The following is a 20,426-nucleotide window of genomic DNA, read 5'->3' as shown; positions in this document are numbered from 1 at the left end:
AGAAAATGTCAAATATAGGTGGTTTACTCTTATTTTGAAAGATCATCCTTGTCGTTTCCTGCGCTTCTTTTACTTGACTGCTGCTAGCTTGTCAGTCGTGGAACTCATTCAATGTCGACTGTCACCTGCAGGAGTGCCAAGCGGCTCCTTTCAGACGGCTTGCAGTAACACCCAAGTGGCTTCAACTTGTTTCTCCTCCTGCTCGCTCTCTGCGAATGTACCGTGACTACACGGGGTCTGACTAATATCATCTCGTTCTCGGGCAAAAGGCGGAAAAAGGACACAAAATGCCGAAAGCGGTAAGTTACTAGAGAGTGTATGTATATTTTGTTCTTTTGTGTTCATTTCACCGGATGCGCTATTTCTCACAGGTAAAAAGGATATTAAACACAATGTAACGTGTTAAGAGTTTTTCAAAAATATATATTTTTAAACATTTTGTGAAGATTTCCTTTGTAGCAGACTCATTTACTGGTTTCCTGACATTTAATGCAGATCTTATACTATTTTAGAGCTATTAATTGAATATATAGGTGTGCAGTGTTAATATTTAATATGACCTTGCAGAATAAAAATTGGTGACAACATTTTGGTAAAAAAAAATAAAAACTTCACAATAATTCATCACATACTTAGCCTTTGTCTCAGGGATGCCAATACATTAGTGTCTGTTTGCTTCCATGGTCGAATCATTATGACAGAGGTTTTGGTTCGAAGGCCACCAGCCACTCAAAATCACTCGTGCTCAAAGCCATGGATTGGAGTGTCCCACTCGTCTTGAGATGATTACGTGTACTCGGTGTGCATAAAATAAAATATGGGAAATTTGCGATTATTGAAACAAATTATGATAAAAGCGTCTCATGAGAATTTAATAGGATCGGTAGAAAACAAATTCTTTGGTTGCTTGAAAGTGCTTTTGTGTGTGTGTGCATCCTTGAGGCAATTTGGACCTGTACACAGTTACTTTTGTGGTGCTGGATTTCAAATGTACAATTCCCTGCCAAACTCTCAGTGAAGGTAAAAAAAAAAAAAAAAGTTCTCCCGTGTTTTCTAACAGATCAGGTTTTGCTTCTGACTAGCTTGCCCCACCCCGGCCTGCTATTACACTCTGCACAGTCAAACTTCAGTTTGGAAACTTCTTGCTGGCATTTAGAACAACGTCTTGTTTATTTGATTACATGGAAACTGGGCTATATAGTATTTCCATGAGGTCAAATCCATACATGGGAGCTATTTATTAAAAAAAAAAAAAAATTGCTTAATGACACTGAGTGAAAATGTTCTATTTTGCTTGAAGTTGCTTGGTTATTCCAGTCAAAAGGTGGTTACAAAGAGCAGTTGAGTGTACTTGACAACAGGTTGTGGTCATCGCTATAAAGTATGTTGATGCTTTGTTTAGAACGGCCTTCAGGTTCTTGTGTGCGTTGCTGTGGAAGTGACATCATAACTGAGTCGGGTTTTATTCACAATACTGTCTCATTGTTTACTTTTCAAGTAGTCATGACCTCAATGCAACACGTAGACGTCATAGGTATTGATTTTTTTTGTCCAAAATTCTAAATAAATAAAAAATCTGTATGGGGTTAATATTTGCTAGTGTATTGCATGAAAATAAATCATATTTTATTACAACAAGACATATGAGGACAATGTTTGCCATACATGTGACTCACCATTATAAATGACTCATGTAAATATTGAAATGTATGCCTTGGTGAATGCTTGGTAACTAGGCATGGGTCGTTATCCGATTCTGATGATATGATAACCGCAAGCAAAAATATTACAGTATCATTGTATTAAAATTAGAGCTCTTAAATTATTATTATTATTTTTTTGTAATATTTAGGTGAATAAATGCAGCATTAAAAAAAACTTTGGTCCAGAAGAAACATGTACCATGTTAACTCATTCACTGCCATTGACGGCCATAGACGTCAAAAATTCATTTGAACTATTTCTATTATTTAAAAAAAAAAAATCCACTTTTGTTAACAAGAGTAGGAAAACCAATAATTTTTTTATTGTACATTTAGAACAGATATAAAATGTGTGATTAATCGTGAGTTAACTAGTGAAGTCATGCGATTTAATTACAATTTTAAAAAATTATCGCCTGACGCCCCTAATTTTTAACAATCTTTTCTCTTTTTTTAAATCGCGTTAGGCGATTAAATTGTAATTAATTGCATGACTTCAATAGTTAACTCACGATTAATCACAAATTTTATATCTGTTCTAAATGTACGATAATTTTTTTCTAGGTTTTCATACTCTTGTTAACAAAATTGGAAAAAATTAAAAACTAATAGAAATAGTTCAAATGAATTGTTGACGTCTATAGCCGTCGATGGCAGTGAATGAGTTAAGTTTCAATAAATAAATGTTAACATTCTTCTTTTTGAATTCTTCTTTCTCTTAGTAATCACAGTGTCCCATCATTGCTGAGCTATTTTTTTTTTTAGAACAGACCTGTGGGCTACTCATGTTGTCCTTGGGGCTAACTAGTAACCAATGGCACCCTTTATTTGAATTTATTTAGGGCAATGAACATTAATCCATCTACCTATTTCTATTTATTTCATTTTTAGGAATTGCGGAAATACACCTGAATGGAAATGCAAACAAGTTTTTAAATGGTGCCTATTCAAACAGATTTTGTGTCATATGATGTCATCTCCTGTTGCAGTCTCGTCTCCTTGCAATATTTGCAAAATAGTAAATGGAAGCAGGGATAAATCGCATTTTCATTTTGCCGCTGGACAAATGTGAACTTTGACCTGAATAAGGTTGTGAATTTGAAGGTTCTGAAAGGCCTCCGTTTATCACGACTTCCTGTTGGGCGACCTGCTCCGAGATCACATATCACTCACTCCGCTGTGGCTGTTTTTCTAACCGCTTCCATCAGTAAATGCTGTAAATGCAAATACAGCAAGTTCGGCTTCTATGTATGAGCCGTTTTTCCCTCATTACAGCGTGCTTCTTTCTTGAGTTTGGGAGCAGTTTTTGGTACGTCGCTTCCTCAAGACTGCAGCAACAGTCTCCAGCTCAAAGGGTTCTTTGTCTCGTTGTTGAGCAGAAGCTGCATTTCACCACTGTGACTCAAAACCAGGATATAAAGTTCTGCCCGACTGCGAGTGTTCCAAGCCATGTGCACACTTTGAGAGCTCCTTCACATTAGGCGAACGTTTCCAAAACTTCCCTCGTAATCATTCCTGGCAGTCTCGCGGGGTACACGATGATGAGATGCCGTGATTGGATTTGCTGTCCTTGCAAGATAGATGTAAGCCAGTTAGTTGATTGGAAGTGGGCGGGGTCACAGCTTTAGCCTATAGCAAGACTGCAACGTTTACAATGGACCGGAGATGAAAGGCGCTGCCGAAGTGTTCCGTTAGCGGCTCGTTTCCGGCCTCCGCATCGTCTTTGTATACATTTCATCGAGTGGTAATAAGCTTTGTAAACAATGTTTTCATCCTCTTTCTCAGATACATACTGCATTAGGCACTTGGGAATTGATTACATTTGCTTGATTCACTTTGGGTAAAATGAGCATTTAACTCATTCACTGCCATTGACGGCCATAGACGTCAGAAATTAATTTAAACTATTTCTATTAGTTTACCATTTTTTCCCCACTTTTGTTAACAAGAGTATAAAAACCTAGACATTTTTTTATTGTACATTTAGAACAGATATAAAATGTATGATTAATTGTTAGTTAACTCGTGAAGTCATGTGATTAATTACAATTAAAAATTGCCTCACACCCCTAATTAAAATTAAAATTAAAATAAACAATTAGGGGCATCAGACGATTAAAAATTTCAATCGTAATTAATCGCATGACTTCAATAGTTGACTCACAATTAATCACAAATTGTATTTTTGTTATGAATGTACAATAAAAGAATTCGAGGTTTTCATAAAAAATGTTTTTTTTTTAAACAAATAGAAATAGTTCACATCAATTTTTGACGTCTATAGCCATTAATGGCAGTGAGTTAACAAAGCAATTGTAATTTTTGAATATGGTGCTACATTGATTAGCAATTAACTAGTATATCAGTTCAAATTCTTTCCAGTTCATTTCAATGAGGACTTGGCATGGGCCAATATTAAATTCTGATGGTATGATAACTGTGAGCAAAAATATCATGGTATTAAATTATATCTCTAAAATTACTTCTTTTTTTTTTTATATATATATATGGGTAAATAATGTATCATGTTAAGTTCAAATAAATAAATAAACAAATAAATGAATGCTAACATTATTATTCTGTTTTAATTCTTCTGAGACGGTGTCCCATCACTGGTGAGCTACATTTAGAACAGACCCATGTGCTGCTTAGTCGTCCTTGGGGCTAACTAGTACCCGCCGACCCTTTTTTATTATTATTATTATTTTATTTATAAAATGTCATTTTTATTTTGTGTTCTCCCCACAGGTCAACATTAACGTCAACGCCTTAGACTCCGAGATGGAGTTTGCCGTTTTGCCGAGCGCTTACGGCAAAGTTGTCTTTGACCAGGTACGATGCGCACCATCTCTGTTTCAAATATTGAATGCGTTACTCATTCTGCGACAATTCCTGTAAGAAAGCTCCGCCTGCTCACTGTTTAGAAAATGAAACAATAAGCGAGTCCGAAAACTGAAGAGTATTGTCTTTTGAGTATTGAGTCATTTATCAGCAGAGATTCATCTGAGATAAAAAAAAATATTTTTAATTCTTGCTCAAATGTATCATCTTATGTGTGGGTTGACATGTCACAAGAAAATATATATATTTTTTTGTTCATTCATTGCATTTGCTCTAGTTATTTTTGGTAGGCTGCCTACATAAATGCTGATCTCAAAATAAATTCACAGCGGCCGTCATCATTTGTGGCACACGCCTACAACTGTTATTCCATCGCTACGCTGCCAAAAATATTTACAGCCTGATCAAACAACCGTTGCAGAAATTTCCAGAATCGGGATTTCATTTGATCAACATGTTCCCGACAGCGGAAACAGGTCCCCTGAAATGCAACCACAGCATATAATAGAAATTGGCTACGCTAGCTATCGGAAAACGAGTTCGACAGGAAGCGTCCTAAACAATGCTTTTCTTTCTACGGTGCTGTCACACGGCGCCAAACGAGTTCACCTTAATGATCATGGCTGTTCAATTTTTTTTTGCTGCAAATCAGTTTTTACATAAAACAAAAATTATGTTTGAGTGCATGAATTTGCTCTTTTTCAGAATCTTATTTAACTCATTCATTGCCATTGACGGCTATAGACGTCAAAAATTCAATTGAACTATTTCTATTAGTTTAACATTTTTTCCCCCACTTTAGTTAACAAGAGTATGAAAACCTAGAACAAATTTTATTGTACATTTAGAACAGATGATTAATCATGAGTTAATGAGCGAAGTCATGCGATTAATTACGATTACAAATTCTAATCGCCTGACTCCCCTAATTTTTGTGATAATCTTTTTATTTAAACTTTTCTTTAAAAAAAAAAAAAAAGAAGAAAAGATTATTAAAAAAATAGGGGCATCAGGTGATTAATTTTTTTAATTGTAACTAACCGTGACTTCACTCGTTAACTCACGATTAAAAAAAAAAGAAAAGATGATTAAAAATGAGTGGCGTCAGGCGATTACATTTTTTTAACGCAATGAATCGGATGACTTCACTACTTAACTCACGATTAATCACAAATGTTATATCTGTTCTAAATGTACAATAAAATAAATTGTAGGTTTTCACTCTTGTTAACAAAAGTGAAAAAAAAAATTCATCTCATAGAAATTGTTCAAATGAATTTTTGACGTCTATAGCCGTCAATGGCAGTGAATGAGTTAAAGTAATTAACAAAAATAGTATGGCACATTTTCGGAATAGTGATTGCAGCAGCAGAAGACTGACCGAGGACAGGAAGATTTGACAGTAGCACCAAAATACTTTTTTTCCCCTGCAAAATGTCAACGTTCCAATGATTTAATACTAAATGACAGATTGGTTCATGTCGCTGCACTTTGTATGTAAGCAGCTTGATGTAGTCTTAAGTAGCTGATTGCCCTAAGCCAACCGGCTGCCGGGCAACAGCCTTAAGCTCATTTTTCCCGAGAGTGTGTCAGTCCTTTGTGGCAATCGCTGATCATAAACGTAGAATCTGTCGTACCAAAGATGAGCACATGCCATTCCCCTACACGCCCTGCAGCTCATCTCATTTAGTCTTGAGCAACAGTGTTAAAAAAAAAAAAAAATCACAGCCCTGTAAAGCTCATTTGCATTTTTAGGGACATTTTTTTTCAAAGTTCAAAGTTAATTAGTTCATTAAACGCGTTGTTAAAGACGTTCAACGTATTCAAAAAATGTAGGCTAAATGCTATAAGCATTTATTTCCTCGTAAAGGCATGTGCAATTGCTGCATTGCCCCATGGCATTATGGGGAAATACCCTGCGGCATTATGAGAAAAATAATGCTATGTTTTTGGCATTTGGCCGACAATGAGGCTTATCTTTGGACGCAGGCAGTGCTTGGACGGTCTTTGTTGTCGATGAATACTTCATTGCTCCAAGAAGCACAAAAACATGAATTGTAATGCGAATCCCATTAACTCATTCACTGCCATTGACGGCTATAGACGTCAAAAATTCATTTGAACTATTTCTATTAGTTTAACATTTTTTCCCCTCTTTTGTGAGCAAGCGTATGAAAACCTAGACTTTTTTTTAATTGTATATTTAGAACAGATATAAAATTGTGAGTTATCTAGTGAAGTCATGTGACAAATTTTAATCGCCTGACGCCCCTAATTTTTTATAATCTTTTATTTTTTTAAAGAAGAAAATATTATTAAAAATTAGGGGTGACAGGTGATTTTTTTAAAATTATAATTAATCGCATGACTTTACTAGTTAACTCACGATTTAAAAAAAATGATTATTAAAAATTAGGGGCGTCAGGTGATTCAATTTTTTAATTGTAATTAATCGCATGACTTCACAAGTTAACTCACGATTAATAACAAATTTTATATCTGTTGTAAATGAGCAATACAATTTTTTTTTGTAAGTTTTCATACTTTTGTTAACAAAAGTGAAAAAGAATGTCAAACTAATAGAAATAGTTCAAATGAAGTTTGGACGTCTATATGGCAGTGAATGAGTTAAAAAAAAAAATTGGTGTTTGTTTGTTTAATATAGAATATGTGGTACAAAAGAAACATGCATCATGTTAAGTGTAAAATTAATAAATATTTAAATCACTTTCTAAAAATCACCTTTAGAACATTCCTAGAAAATCACAATGCTGTGGATGTTTGCATGTGCTTACTTGTCTCGCTGAAGTTTAATTATTATTTTTTTAAATCAAGTATTGTTTACGCCATTGCTATTTTGAAAATGTTAATCCTATTCAGAGTAATTACTCTTTTTTTTTTTTTTTCTTTAAATCCGTAGGTGGTGAAAACAATTGGCTTACGTGAGATCTGGTACTTTGGACTCCAGTATATGGATGGAAAAGACTATTTAACCTGGCTCAAACTGGAAAAAAAGGTGAGATATGTTTTAAAACACAATCGCAATTATGGAATTGATTTTTGCAACACGCCAAGTCAAATTCAATCAAACAATAGAAGAATGTCGGCTGGATGACGCAATGTTTCCCTTTCAGTCAATCAGTAGCAACCGTACGCGCTATAAGCGCTCCATTGATATTCTCTATTGTGCTGAGCGCCTCCCTCCTCCGAAAGAACAAATATCTGGAACGGACCTCGTTGGTTTCTGTGTTTACTTGTTGCATAAGCGTATTGTGTGTTCCGACGGAGTGTAAACTCTTATTGAAACCAGAACTACTTTCTGTCGCATCGTCAACATTGCTCAACATCCGTGCCACCGGATTCCTGGAGTTGCTCATAATCCGCTCTAATCTGTAAATCAGATGACTGAAAGTCTGGCACATGATAGAAGTAATGTGCAACTGATTTTTCTTTTTCAACCAATCGTACGCTATTAAGGGTTCATTCCGTTCTTATTTCATTCTTATGACTGTGTTGTAAAGATATATTTAAAGGGGAAGTCAACACCCCCAAAATTCTTGACTATAATGTGTTCTATGCAACCCCACTAGTCTAAATATTGTATTCGGATTAATATTGCACGAGTGGAATATGAGTTAAGCAGCAAAATCCGGACGTATTTTATCAATATCAGAAGGCGGCCATTTTGCAATTTGCTGTCGAGTGAAAATTACATCACAGTTGCTCAATTCTCAGGCAATAACCAATCATAGCTCACCTTGAGTCAGTCGACAGCAAATTGCAAAATGGCCGCCCCCTGAGTTGGATAAAAACGGCTGGATTTTGCTGCATAATTTATATTCCACAAATGTAATATGAATCAGAATGTCATGTTTAGACCAGTGATGTCACATATAATAATATCTAAAATACAATTTAAAAGGGTATCAATATGCCCCATGTCATCAGGAGACACGGCGATGTACAAGCTGTGTGTCGTCAGCGTAACTGTGAAAGTTGACGCCGTGTCTCCTGATGACTTACTCATTGGGGAAGCATGTAAAGATTAAGAAGTAAGGGGCCTAAAATTGACCCTTGGGGAACCCCACCTTTAATTCCATGGGTTCCAGAGGAACATGTATCCTTACTTACAAAAAAAAATATCCATCTGCGAGATAGGAATAAAACCAGTTAAAATATTATTTATTTATTTATTTCAGCAACAAATATTTTATTTACTGTGCTTTTGGATAATAAATGTATTAAATTATTATTTAGTATGTATTTTTTTAAAATGTATTTACTATCTATATTATTTATATTGATTTATTTATTTATTTCAGCAACACATATTTATTTTTTTTAATTTATTTACGATCTCTGTATATTATTTATGTATTTATTAATTTATTTATTTCAGCAACAAATATTATTTATTTTTTTACATTTATTTGCTATGCTTTTGGATAATAAATGTATTCAATTATTATTTATTATGTTTTTTTTTTTACTACCTATATGATTTTTATTATTCATTTATTTATTTATTTCAGCAACAAATATTATTTATTTTTAAATTTCCTTTACTTTCTCTATTATGTATTTATGCATTTATTTTATTTATTTGAGCGACAAAACCGACAAGTGGCTCGCCCTAAGTGTGTCTGTAATTCCTTTTCAGGTGTTACAACAGGACGTGAAGAAAGATAACCCGCTGCACTTTAAGTTTCGGGCCAAGTACTTTCCCGAGGAAGTGAACGAGGAGCTCATTCAGGAGGCCACGCAGAAGCTCTTCTTCATGCAAGTGAAAGAAGGCGTCCTGAGCGACCAGGTTTACTGTCCGCCCGAAACGGCAGTGCTGCTGGCGTCTTACTCTGTCCAAGCCAAATATGGAGACTATGACAAAGTCATGCACCAGCCGGGATACCTCCTCTCGGAGCGGCTGCTGCCCCGCAGGTGAGGGGTGTGGGAAAAAAATGTGTTGATTTGCTGTCATTTGTGTGATATGATATGTTGTTTACGGTCACCCTCTAAAAGTGTTGGAACGGTCAATTTCTTTGTTTTTTGTTGTATTCTGAAGATTTCAGATCAAAAGATGAATACGGCATTACGTAGCAATTAAAATTGTGGTTATTGGCTACGCTCGAATGTTTGCACAAAAAGTTCTGTCTTCAGTACGCGACAAAACAAAAGGAATTGAACCTTGCTGTTCCAATACTTTGACACAACCTGGCCCTGAGGAAATCATGATGTCCTCTTTGGCAACAAAAGAAACAAAAGAGAAAGGTTATGTATGAATCATGGTTTCTGCGCTGTTATCTTGGTTTCTGAGTAACACCTATAAAGTTTTGATAAGGTAGAATCACGAAGAAGCCACTGTCATTTGTCCGTTTTAACAACGCAGGCTAACTTCATGTAGCTAACTGAGCTCCTTTCACTCGTTTTTTATCCCCAAAAAAGCAATGCCGTGCAGCAGAGTGGAGGAAGTTCTCAGATGTGTTTGAGACAGTTCGTGGGTTTGTTCAACAGCTACTTCAAACACTTTAAATTGGTTGCCAATTCGACAGACCAATAGTAGAGATTTGTCCAAAAAAGACGACGTTGACCATATTTGGGCATACGAGGTTTAAACGTGTGTTTCTGTTTTTTAGAGTGATGGATCAGCACAAGTTATCACAAGAACAGTGGGAGGAGAGGATCCAGGTGTGGCACGAGGAGCATCGCGGGATGCTGAAGTGAGTCCGCGCGCGCTTTATATGCACTCTAAAAAGAGTTGGGTCAAAAATAACCCAAATTGGGTGAAAAAAAGGACTGACCCAACTTCTTTGGGTTAAATGAGTTGGGTTGTTTTGTGGGTTATTCATTTGACCCAACTTTATGGGCCAAAGGAATAACCCAATGACCCCATTAAGTTAAATGAATTGGGTTATTCATTCAACCCATAAAGTTGGGTCAAGAATCATCCACAAAACAACCCAATTTTGTGTTATCCATTTGACCCAACTTTATGGGTAAAAGGAATAACCCAATGACAGTTAACTGAATTGCGTTATTCATTTAACTGTCGTCGGGTTGTTCATTTAACCCATAAAGTTAAATGAATTGGGTTATTCATTTTACTGAATTGGGTTATTCATTTTACTGAATTGGGTTATTCATTTTACTGAATTGGGTTATTCATTCAACCCATAAAGTTGGGTCAAGAATCATCCACAAAACAACCCAATTTTGTGTTATCCATTTGACCTAACTTTTTGGGTTAAATGAACACCCAGTTGAAGGTTTACATGAATAACCCAAAAAGTTGGGTCAAATGAATTACCCGTAAAAACAACCTAATTCATTTCAATGAATAACCCCAACAAGTTGGGTCAGTCCCTTTTTGAACCTACGTTTGGGTTATTTTTGTTTTTAAGAGTGCGTGAAACGTCATAGGCGCTAAACTTGAGGTGGTCTCTCGCAGGGACGACGCCATGATGGAGTATCTGAAGATCGCTCAGGACCTGGAGATGTATGGCGTCAATTACTTCGACATCAAGAATAAGAAGGGAACGCTGCTGTGGCTGGGAGTGGACGCTTTGGGACTGAACATTTATGAGAAGGATGACAAGTAAGATGAAACGACGACTTGGCAGTCTTTTTTTTTTTTCTCCCCCCAAACCCACAGTGGGTCACAGAAATAATAAGTGTGGACCAAAGGAGGCAAAGGAGAAAGTTGTCAATAATTATTAATATTTTTTGCTTTACTACAATTTAATCGCCACGAAACAAGAGCGACAAATCAGTCGCGAATCTTGTTTTATGTACACCTTCGCGATCCTCTCCTCTGCGGTGACCTCTGCCGTCACCACGGTTACGCCAACAGGTTTTTCAAGCCGCGCAGCACTTAAGAATGCGAAGCCAACCTGCTGCGTCTCTCCAATGAGGGCGGACTGGCTACCGCGAAGCAGAGCTGAGACGTCGCGTTCGGGTTGCCTGTCCCAACTCTTCACCAGCCTGCTTTTCTTCATTGACAAGTTTCATTGAAATTAAAGCTTACGTTTACCAATTTATTCATTCATAAGCAAACTTAATGACGCAACGCTCTGTAATGGCATCCACATACCGGTAGTTGTCTCAATTCCACAGGCGTGTGTCAGCGAGAGTAATTAAGTGAAATTCCAGTTTAGGCAGTGTACTTTCAAACGGGAGTTTCGCCACGAGGTGCACGTCGCTCTTATTACAACACGGTGATTGTTGTGCCTCGCTGCGTCCCGTCAAGTGAGACTGGCTCAAGAAAACATTAGTCGGCCACACCTTGAAATAATCCCTCAATTTTTTTTTTTTTAGAACTAAGCGGGAGGAAGGATTTGCTGTGGTGGACTGATGGACGTGCACGGCTGTCAAATTTGCCCGTTTCGAGACCAGTTGTGTCAAATTCATTTGAACTCATTCACTGCCATTGATGGCTATGGATGTCAAAAATTAATTTCAACCATTTCCATTAGTTGAAATTTTTATTTTTTTAACTTTTGTTAACAAGAGTATGAAAACCTAGATTTTTGTATTGTACATTTTGAACAGATATAAAATTTGTGATTAATCATGAGTTAACTAGTAAAGTCATGCGATTAATTACGATTAAAAATAATAATCGCCTGACGCCCCTATTTTTTTTATAATCTTTTTTTTAAACCGTGTCAGGCGTTTAAAATTGTAATTAATCGCATGACTTCAATAGTTAACTCTCGATTAATTGCGAATTTAATATCTGTTCGAAATGTACAATAAAAAAATCTAGGTTTTCATACTCTTGTTAACAAAAGTAAGAGAAAAAAAAGTTAAACTAATGGAAATTGTTCAAATTTATTTTTGACATCTATAGCCATCAATGGCAGTGAATGAGTTAAAATTAATTTGTTTAATTAATCTGTTCTAAATGTACAATAAAAAAAATTCTAGGTTTTCATACTATTGGTCACAAAAATGGAAAAAATCTTAAATAGAAAATAGAAATAGTTCAAATGAATTTTTGACGTCTATAGCCGTCAATGGCAGCGAATAAGTTAATATGGGCCACTTTCAGCAACATTTTATTTGTGGGCTGGATCAATATGTCCGTGGACTAATAAGCTATAGATAACAACAGGTCAAAATATTTCAATTTTTTTAAGTGCAAAAAACTAAATAATAACCTCAAATTTCTTAGTAAAAATGTGTGCAGTTTTTGCATCAAATCCGTACCAAAATGTTATGTAAGTGGTTGTCAGTGCACCTTCCAGTGGACAGTTCATTTTAATGAAAAACTGTAGTTTTAGTTTTGTCCTCACGGACCAAATTGGACCGCCTGAAGGGCCGGTTCTGGCCCGCCATCCGTATTTTTGAAAATATTTCACCGTTTTAATGTATCCATGCTCTTGTGTTTTTCCCCATCAGACTGACCCCAAAAATCGGTTTCCCCTGGAGTGAAATTAAAAATGTTTCTTTCAACGACAAGAAATTCACCATCAAGCCCATCGACAAAAAATCACCAGTGAGTAATTCTTTTCACGACAATGTCATTTTTAAAGTGGATTTGTAAAACGTCATCTGTACCTTCATGAACTCATTCACTGTCATAGATGACTATAGACGTCAAAAATTCATGTGAACTATTTCTATTAGTTTAACAATTTTTTCATTTCATTAAATTTTTTTATGAAAACCTAGATTTTTTTATTGTACATTTATAACAGATATAAAATGATCATGAGATTAATTACAATGAAACTGCCCTTATTTTTATTTTTATTTTAAATTAGGCCCGTCAGGCGATTTTTTTTATTTTATTCTAATTAATCACATGACTTGACACACTTGTTAACTAACGATTAATCACAAATGTTATATCTGTTCTAAATTTACAATATTTTTTTCTAGGTTTTCATACTCTTGTTAGCAAAAGTGGGAAAAAATGTTAAACTAATATAAATAGTTCAAATGATTTTTTGACGTCTATAGTCGTCAATGGCAGTGAATGAGTTAAAATTCCATTATTATTATTTTTTTTTTTTTTACAAATTCATACTAAATTACCCCCAAAAGCAGATTCTGTGGCGGTTATTTGTTCACAATGCTTACCATATACCATCACTTCTCTTTCAGGACTTTGTGTTCTATTCCCCGAGACTGCGCTTAAACAAGCGTATCCTCCAGCTGTGCATGGGCAACCACGAGCTCTACATGAACCGACGCAAGCCGGACTCCATCGAGGTGCAGCAGATGAAGACACAGGCGAGAGAGGAGAAGATGCAGAGGCAGAAGGAGAAGTATGCTGAGCATGTGGTGTTATTGGGATTGCGTTAGAATTTTTATAATACTTCATTGACCAGCCAAAGCAAATTAGATGAGTGAGAACATCCATCCATCCATTTTTAGAACGATTGTCCTTGCTCAATTATAGGCAAGGCAATTAAGGCATCTTAACAAAAAGAATGTGCATTAAACTATTTATTTTTTTAAGTAAAAGTCGGGTTAAAAAAAAATATATATATATATATATATAATAATAATAATAATAATTCTGCGAAATTGATTTAAAATTGTTTTAAAGCACTTAATGAAAGGTCTGGGTGGGGAAAAAAGCAACATTTTTAACTTGGAACTAATCTCATTTACATGCAGCATAACAGCTGAATGCTGCCTCACCATGTTTGCTTTTGCATAGTTTCTATCCCAGCTAGGGTAGAAATAGGTGAGGTACACCCTTGACTGGTCGCCAGGGTACAAAAAGACAGCCATTCACACTCAAAATTCACACCTATGTGCAATGTAGAGTTCTTTGTAACAATTTGCCCCAAAAATATCTTTACAATAACCTTTTTATTTGACCATTTATGACTGAAACATCTTCTAATTAGTAGATGAACACCTTAGCTGTTCACAATGGTTTTCAGACCGGATTCGTGTTCGAATTTCCCACCCTCTGTCTGCGGGTGTGACGTCATGTGTGCATCGTGTACGTAAAGACGGCTGCGGGTAGGTTAGTTTTTCAGCTACAGGTGGCAGTAGCGATTCAAAATGGAATTTTCTGCGTTAAGCAGCTTTTAAAGCCTTCGGAGAAAAACCCCTGAAACGAGAAGAGCCCAACTTAGTGATTTAGGATTGAGCTCCTCAGTTAACTTATGATTAAACCTAATTATATAACTTGATTAACTAATTAAAAATTCCATTCAGATTTTTAATTTTTTTTTATTATATCAACAATTCTCAAGACTTCTCTCCGTGCAGCAGATTAAAGCTATTAGACCGAAATTTGTGAAAAACAAAAAGGGATGTTTTTCTGTGCCATCAGTAAGATCACACATTGGCTATTTCTTTGTCTCGCCCTGTCATGCATCTTTGTTGGCTAATGGCTAAACGCTTTTCTGCAGGGCCCGGACGGAGAAAGAGAAGAGGAAGAGGGAGGCCATCGAGAGGGAGAAGGAGCAGGTGGAGCGGGAGAAGAAGGACATTATGGTGAGGCTGTCCCAGTTTCAGGAGAAGACCAAGAAGGCAGAGCAAGGTATGGAAAAAGAGCTCTACTATCCATTTATAATAAACAAAAAATACTTATTTAGGGAACAATGACTACCCACGCACACAAAAAAACAGAGCCGTTCACAATTATTTTTTTCTCACGCCATATTTCAGATCTGCAGGAGCAGACGCAGAGGGTCATTATGCTGGAGAAGGAGGGTCGCCGGGCAGAGGAGGAGGCCACTCGTCTGGAGACGGAGCGTCAGGCCGCCCTGCTGGCGAAAGAAGCGCTGGCTCGCCAATCTGAGAACCAGAAGATTAATCAGGATCAGCTGGTCAGTGCTTGATTTGTGGTTATGTTTGTTTGTTTATTTATTTTTTACAAAATAGTCAATTCAACGTATCAATAACAACGCGCTTCTATTTATTAATTTTTTTTAAAAATGGGAATGATTTACTACCGTAATAATGAAAAGCATTTCACAATTTTTCTTTATTCATTTTTTTGTTGGGGTGGGGGTGGGGTGGGGGGTGCCACCGTGTGAGGCTGCACATATTGCGCATACCAAAAACCGCCCCTGGATAAACGTACACATACTGCTAAATCCGTGAATAACACACATTTTATTGGGGGGATAATAATAATAAGAAGAAACAAAAAATATTTCACATTGTTTTATAGACTTTTACCAGTACCTAGGCAATACCTAGGGGTTGTTAAAAAACAATTTTTGAAACATTTTCTGTCAATAGTATTGAAATTTGAAGTTCAATATTGACATATACACTCTAAAAACTGTTGGGTCAAAATTAGCCCAATAATGGATCAAAAATGGACCAATCTACTTTATGGGTCAATATGACCCAAGTAGAGGATCGGTCCATTTTTGACCCATAGTTTTTAGAGTGTACTGTAATTAAAAGTAAAACGCCAGCTTGAGTTGAAGAGATTTAAAAGCAAATGAAAATTAGCTTACAAAATTACTAAAATTTACAATGCAAGAACAAGATTTTTGAAAATCTGATTTTAAAAATACCTTGAAAGGCCTCCATCATAGGTATGGGAAAAGATCATTGTTCTTAACCTGGATTTAAAAGCATTTACAGAGTAGTCTATATATATATATATATTTTTTTTAAATCTTTATTAATTCATATTATTCACTCTGATAACACCAGGGAATTAGTTTTGGGGTACGGAATCCAAACCTGATTTCAGTTTTTTTTTTCTTTCACGCCAAATGTAATATACAGTAAATAAAACACTAAGATGAAATAGTTACAAGCTTTGAAAACGAGCAAAACAGCATAAACAAAATTTAACTTATTCTACACAAATACGGAGAAAATGGGACTCTCAGCTGTACCTTGCACGTGCGTGTCAATCTGGAGATTCTTTTTTCAGACTACCAATGTCATTATGAACCATTAGTTTGTCATGTTTTGTGTCAAGGCTTCAGAGCTGAGGGAGCACACGAGCAGAATCTCTCAGCTGGAGGAGGCCAGGAGACGCAAGGAGAATGAGGTGGACACTTGGCAGCTTAGGGTAAGAAGATGGACTTCTTCGAAGCAAGCAACTTCTTACATGCCAACAGCTGTAAAACATCATTATGTTCCTCACCAGGCCAAGGAGGCCCAAGATGATCTGATTAAGACCAAGCAGGAGCTAAACAAAGTCAGGACGGCGCCCCCACCTATGCTGCCAATGCAGATGGCGATGCTGACGCCGATGCAGATGCAGATGTTGACGCCGACGCCGATGCAGATGCCGACGGAGACGTTTTTGCAGATGCCCACGGAGACGCCGATGCAGACGCCGATGCAGACGCCGATGTATATGCCGGGGCAGACGCCAATGCAGACGCCGATACAGACGCCGATGTATATGCCGGGGCAGACGCCGATGCAGACGCCGATGCAGACGCCGATGCAGACGCCGATGTATATGCCGACTCAGATGGAGCTGCAGAGGGCGAGGCAGAATGCGATGGAGAGGCTACCGACGCCGCCTCCCCCTCCCCCTCTCCCTCTGTACAACTTTGATGGCCACAGCGACGACGATGAGAGCGTCAGCATGCACAGCGCCGACCTGCAAAGCGTGGACAACCACGACTATCGCCAGGAGGAGGATCGCTTGACGGAGACCAATAAGAACGACCGTTTGAAGAAACAGCTCAAGGTACCCACAGGAAATGTTCTCACGCTCTAAAAACAGTTGGGCAAAAAAAACAAAAAACGTTTGGTTGCATTCTTCTAAAACAAAAAGATGTGTCAAAAGGATAACCCACAAAGCAACACATTTTTTGGAGATCGACCCAATATTTTGGGTTATTTATTTAAACTAAAAAGTTGGGTCAAATGAATAACCCAAAAAACAACCCATTTTTGGGTGGGACTACCCAACATTTTATGGGTTATTTATTTGAACTAAAAAGTTGGGTCAAATTAATAACCCAAAAAACAACCCATTTTTGGAGGGCCGACCCAACATTTTATGGGTTATTTATTTGAACTAAAAAGTAGGATAAAATAAATAACCGAAAAACCAACCCATTTCTGGGGGTGGGGGTGGGTGGCTCATTATTATTTTTGGGGTTATTTATTGAACTAAAAAGTTGGGTCAAATGAATAATCCAAAAAACCCCAAAAAAAATCAAGACCGACCCAATATTTTGGGTTATTTATTTGAACAAAAAAATTGGGTCAAATAAATAACCCCCAAAAACAACCCATTTTTGGGGGTCCGACCCAACATTTTATGGGTTATTTGAGCTAAAAAGTTGGGTCAAATGAATAACCCAAAGACCAACCCAATTCTGGAGGGCCGAGCCAACATATTTTGGGTTATTTATTTGAACTAAAAAGTTGGGTCAAATAATTAATCCAAAAAACAAACCATTTCTGGGGCGCCGACCCAACATTTTATGGGTTATTTATTTGAACTAAAAAGTTGGGTCAAATGAATAACCCCCAAAAAAAAAAAAGTTAAAGAGTAAAGATGTCATTGTAGCTTTTCATTCATTGCTATGATAACAGCTTCGGACAATCCCTCTGGAAAAATCAATTCATTGAACAAATGATCATGATTGTAAAAGTATTTTTACAACGGTGCACTTGGGCATATTAGATCATCAGTCACGAATGTCTTGCCTCATTCCCTCGCCGCCGTCTCTCTTCCAGGCACTGACCGACGAGCTGGCCCACTCGCGCGACGATTCCAAGTACACCCAGAACGACCTCCTCCACTCTGAGAATATTCGGGCAGGACGAGACAAATACAAAACCCTCAAGCAGATCAGGCAAGGCAACACCAAGCAGAGGATTGACGAGTTTGAGGCCTTATAAGGAATGAGACCTCTGCCATTTTAGGAAACCCTTTCTGAATGGTCACTCGGGTTTTTACGCTCACAAGTCGCCACAGTGGAGCGTGATAAGTGATTCCGACCAACTCGTTTCTGATCACATTCGTGCAAAGTGGTTGTGATTTAATCAATTCAGGACACAGCCCTTTGAAAATGGCGTTATTGGCGTAGAAAGAAAAAGACTCATAGTGACCTCTCAGAAAGGGCCCACGTTGCTTTTGAACACAAGATGGCGCTACACTCATTTAAATTCATGCCTAGTTTAATATTTATAAAGTATACGGGACGTTACAAAGGGTGTTTCATCTTGGTTTGTATATTTTTGCTAGCGATGAAAATTGATCAAATAATGGCTGTCTTATGTTTTGCTTTTAGTGCCAGATCAAAAGGTTTTATTGTAAATCATCGCAGTCCATATGCAGCGGCATGCCATTAAATCAGTTGCCAAATGTTTACGTTGCCATTGAGGCGAAAGGAGGATGAACCGTAACTTTTGTCTTCAGATCAGCATTGACCCTTAAAACTTAAAAAAGTGCCTTTACGAGCGGATGCGCGTGCAAGTTGAAGCGTCGCGTCTCACTTAGCAGAAAAGATGCATGCGTATAATAGAACTTTTAAAAAGCATAATGCGTTGTCGAGTCTGAGACCTCCTTGAGGTTGAGGCGAGTTATTGCATTTGGTGTCACATTGACGGTCGCCAACAACACTGTCACGGAAAATCCATGTATTTGATAAATATTGCCAATAAAATTATTTTAAAAACGATTACGCTGGTGTCTTTTTTTTGGGCGATGAATCTTTGATGGTAAGAACAAAATGAATGGAAAGCAAAAAAAAATGTTCGTGCCTGTATGCACTCCCTACAACTTGTAGGCAATAAAGTTGACTCCCATAACGACACGTGCTTTACTTGAACAATTACGACTTCTTCCTATAATAAATAATATTACATCTTTATTCTCATGAAGTATTGACAGTATATTACTTTATTCCAGGTACGTATGCACTCCCTACAACTTCTAGTCTTTTTCTGATGTCTCCTCAGAGCTATATACTCTATTTTGCCGCGTGATATAAACATATTTTTTTTCTCTCATAAAATATTACTAATATAATACAAATGTATTCTCAGAACATGACATTTCATATTTTCCAGGCACGTATGTACTCCCTACAACTTGGAGGCATGATCTTGATGTCAGATACTGCTGTATGCAGTATGCAAGCTTTTCAAACAGATTCCTCCTACGTTCATTTGATGTATTTTTCGGCGTCGAGCTTGTGTCACCCAAGTTTGCTGTTGTGATTGAGAGCAGAATTGTGATTGCATGACATCACCACCCCTGCGAGAATATGTTTTGTATTCTTTGTAGAAACCGGACATTGAAGGTTTTGTTTCACACGCTCGGAGAGAAAGGCCTCTTTGTGTGGCGTAGTCGCACACCTGCACAATCAATAAGATCCAATGAGAGCTTTTTTTATTTTCTTTTTTTATAAAGCGAGTCAATAAACTCAAATTTGACATTAACTCAACTGAATTAAAAAAAAACACACCATGGGAACATTTATAAGTAAAACTAAACTGTCAAATACCACCAAAATGTAATGGTAAAATATTAAAAATAAATACATCAATAAATACTTTTGTCCTGCTTCCTTTTACATCCAACTGTGATGTAATTTAAAAAAAAAAAAAAACGAATATAAAACAGAACACATTGTTAATCGCCACCACAATTCTCCACGACAACTCCTTTTAGATGCAATATTGATCAGCTCAACCAGACAAAAGCAAACATGTCCCCATAGAAGTGATGTTTGTTGGACTCCGCCCATCCACCTGCATCCAAGCTGGCCTGAGCCTTCTCCCAAAGTCAGTCAGACACAAATAGACACACCCTGTTTCCTATCTAACACTCAACACTCCTAGCACACTCAAAAACACACACCAAAACATACACGAACATAACACACCCACTGGCATGCGCAAAGAAGAAACATCCGTGAGCGCATTAGCACTTTGGAGCACATAGTCAACACACAACTTCTCTATTTTTTGTTGCAC

General features: G+C 37.0%; 1 protein-coding gene across 1 annotated transcript; it reads left to right on the top strand.

The window, feature by feature from the left end:
- Window positions 1-127: 127 nt before the first annotated feature.
- ezrb (ezrin b) lies at window positions 128-19,126 on the top strand. The gene is made up of 13 exons (XM_086061241.1): window positions 128-299; window positions 4,452-4,535; window positions 7,465-7,560; window positions 9,205-9,479; window positions 10,175-10,258; window positions 10,987-11,133; window positions 12,939-13,035; window positions 13,647-13,810; window positions 14,915-15,045; window positions 15,174-15,334; window positions 16,453-16,545; window positions 16,624-17,178; window positions 18,180-19,126. Exons 1-13 carry the CDS (start codon window positions 288-290, stop codon window positions 18,342-18,344), a joined length of 2,064 nt encoding a protein of 687 aa, XP_085917367.1. The 5' UTR covers window positions 128-287; the 3' UTR covers window positions 18,345-19,126.
- Window positions 19,127-20,426: the final 1,300 nt, after the last annotated feature.

The sequence above is a fragment of the Leptonotus elevatus genome, chromosome 18 (genome assembly GCF_054856555.1).
Source record: "Leptonotus elevatus isolate MCC_2025b chromosome 18, RoL_Lele_1.0, whole genome shotgun sequence".
In the NCBI taxonomy this organism is placed as follows: Eukaryota; Metazoa; Chordata; class Actinopteri; order Syngnathiformes; family Syngnathidae; genus Leptonotus; species Leptonotus elevatus.
The sequence above is the reverse complement of the archived record's forward strand: the minus strand, read 5'-3'. Positions and strand labels throughout refer to the sequence as shown.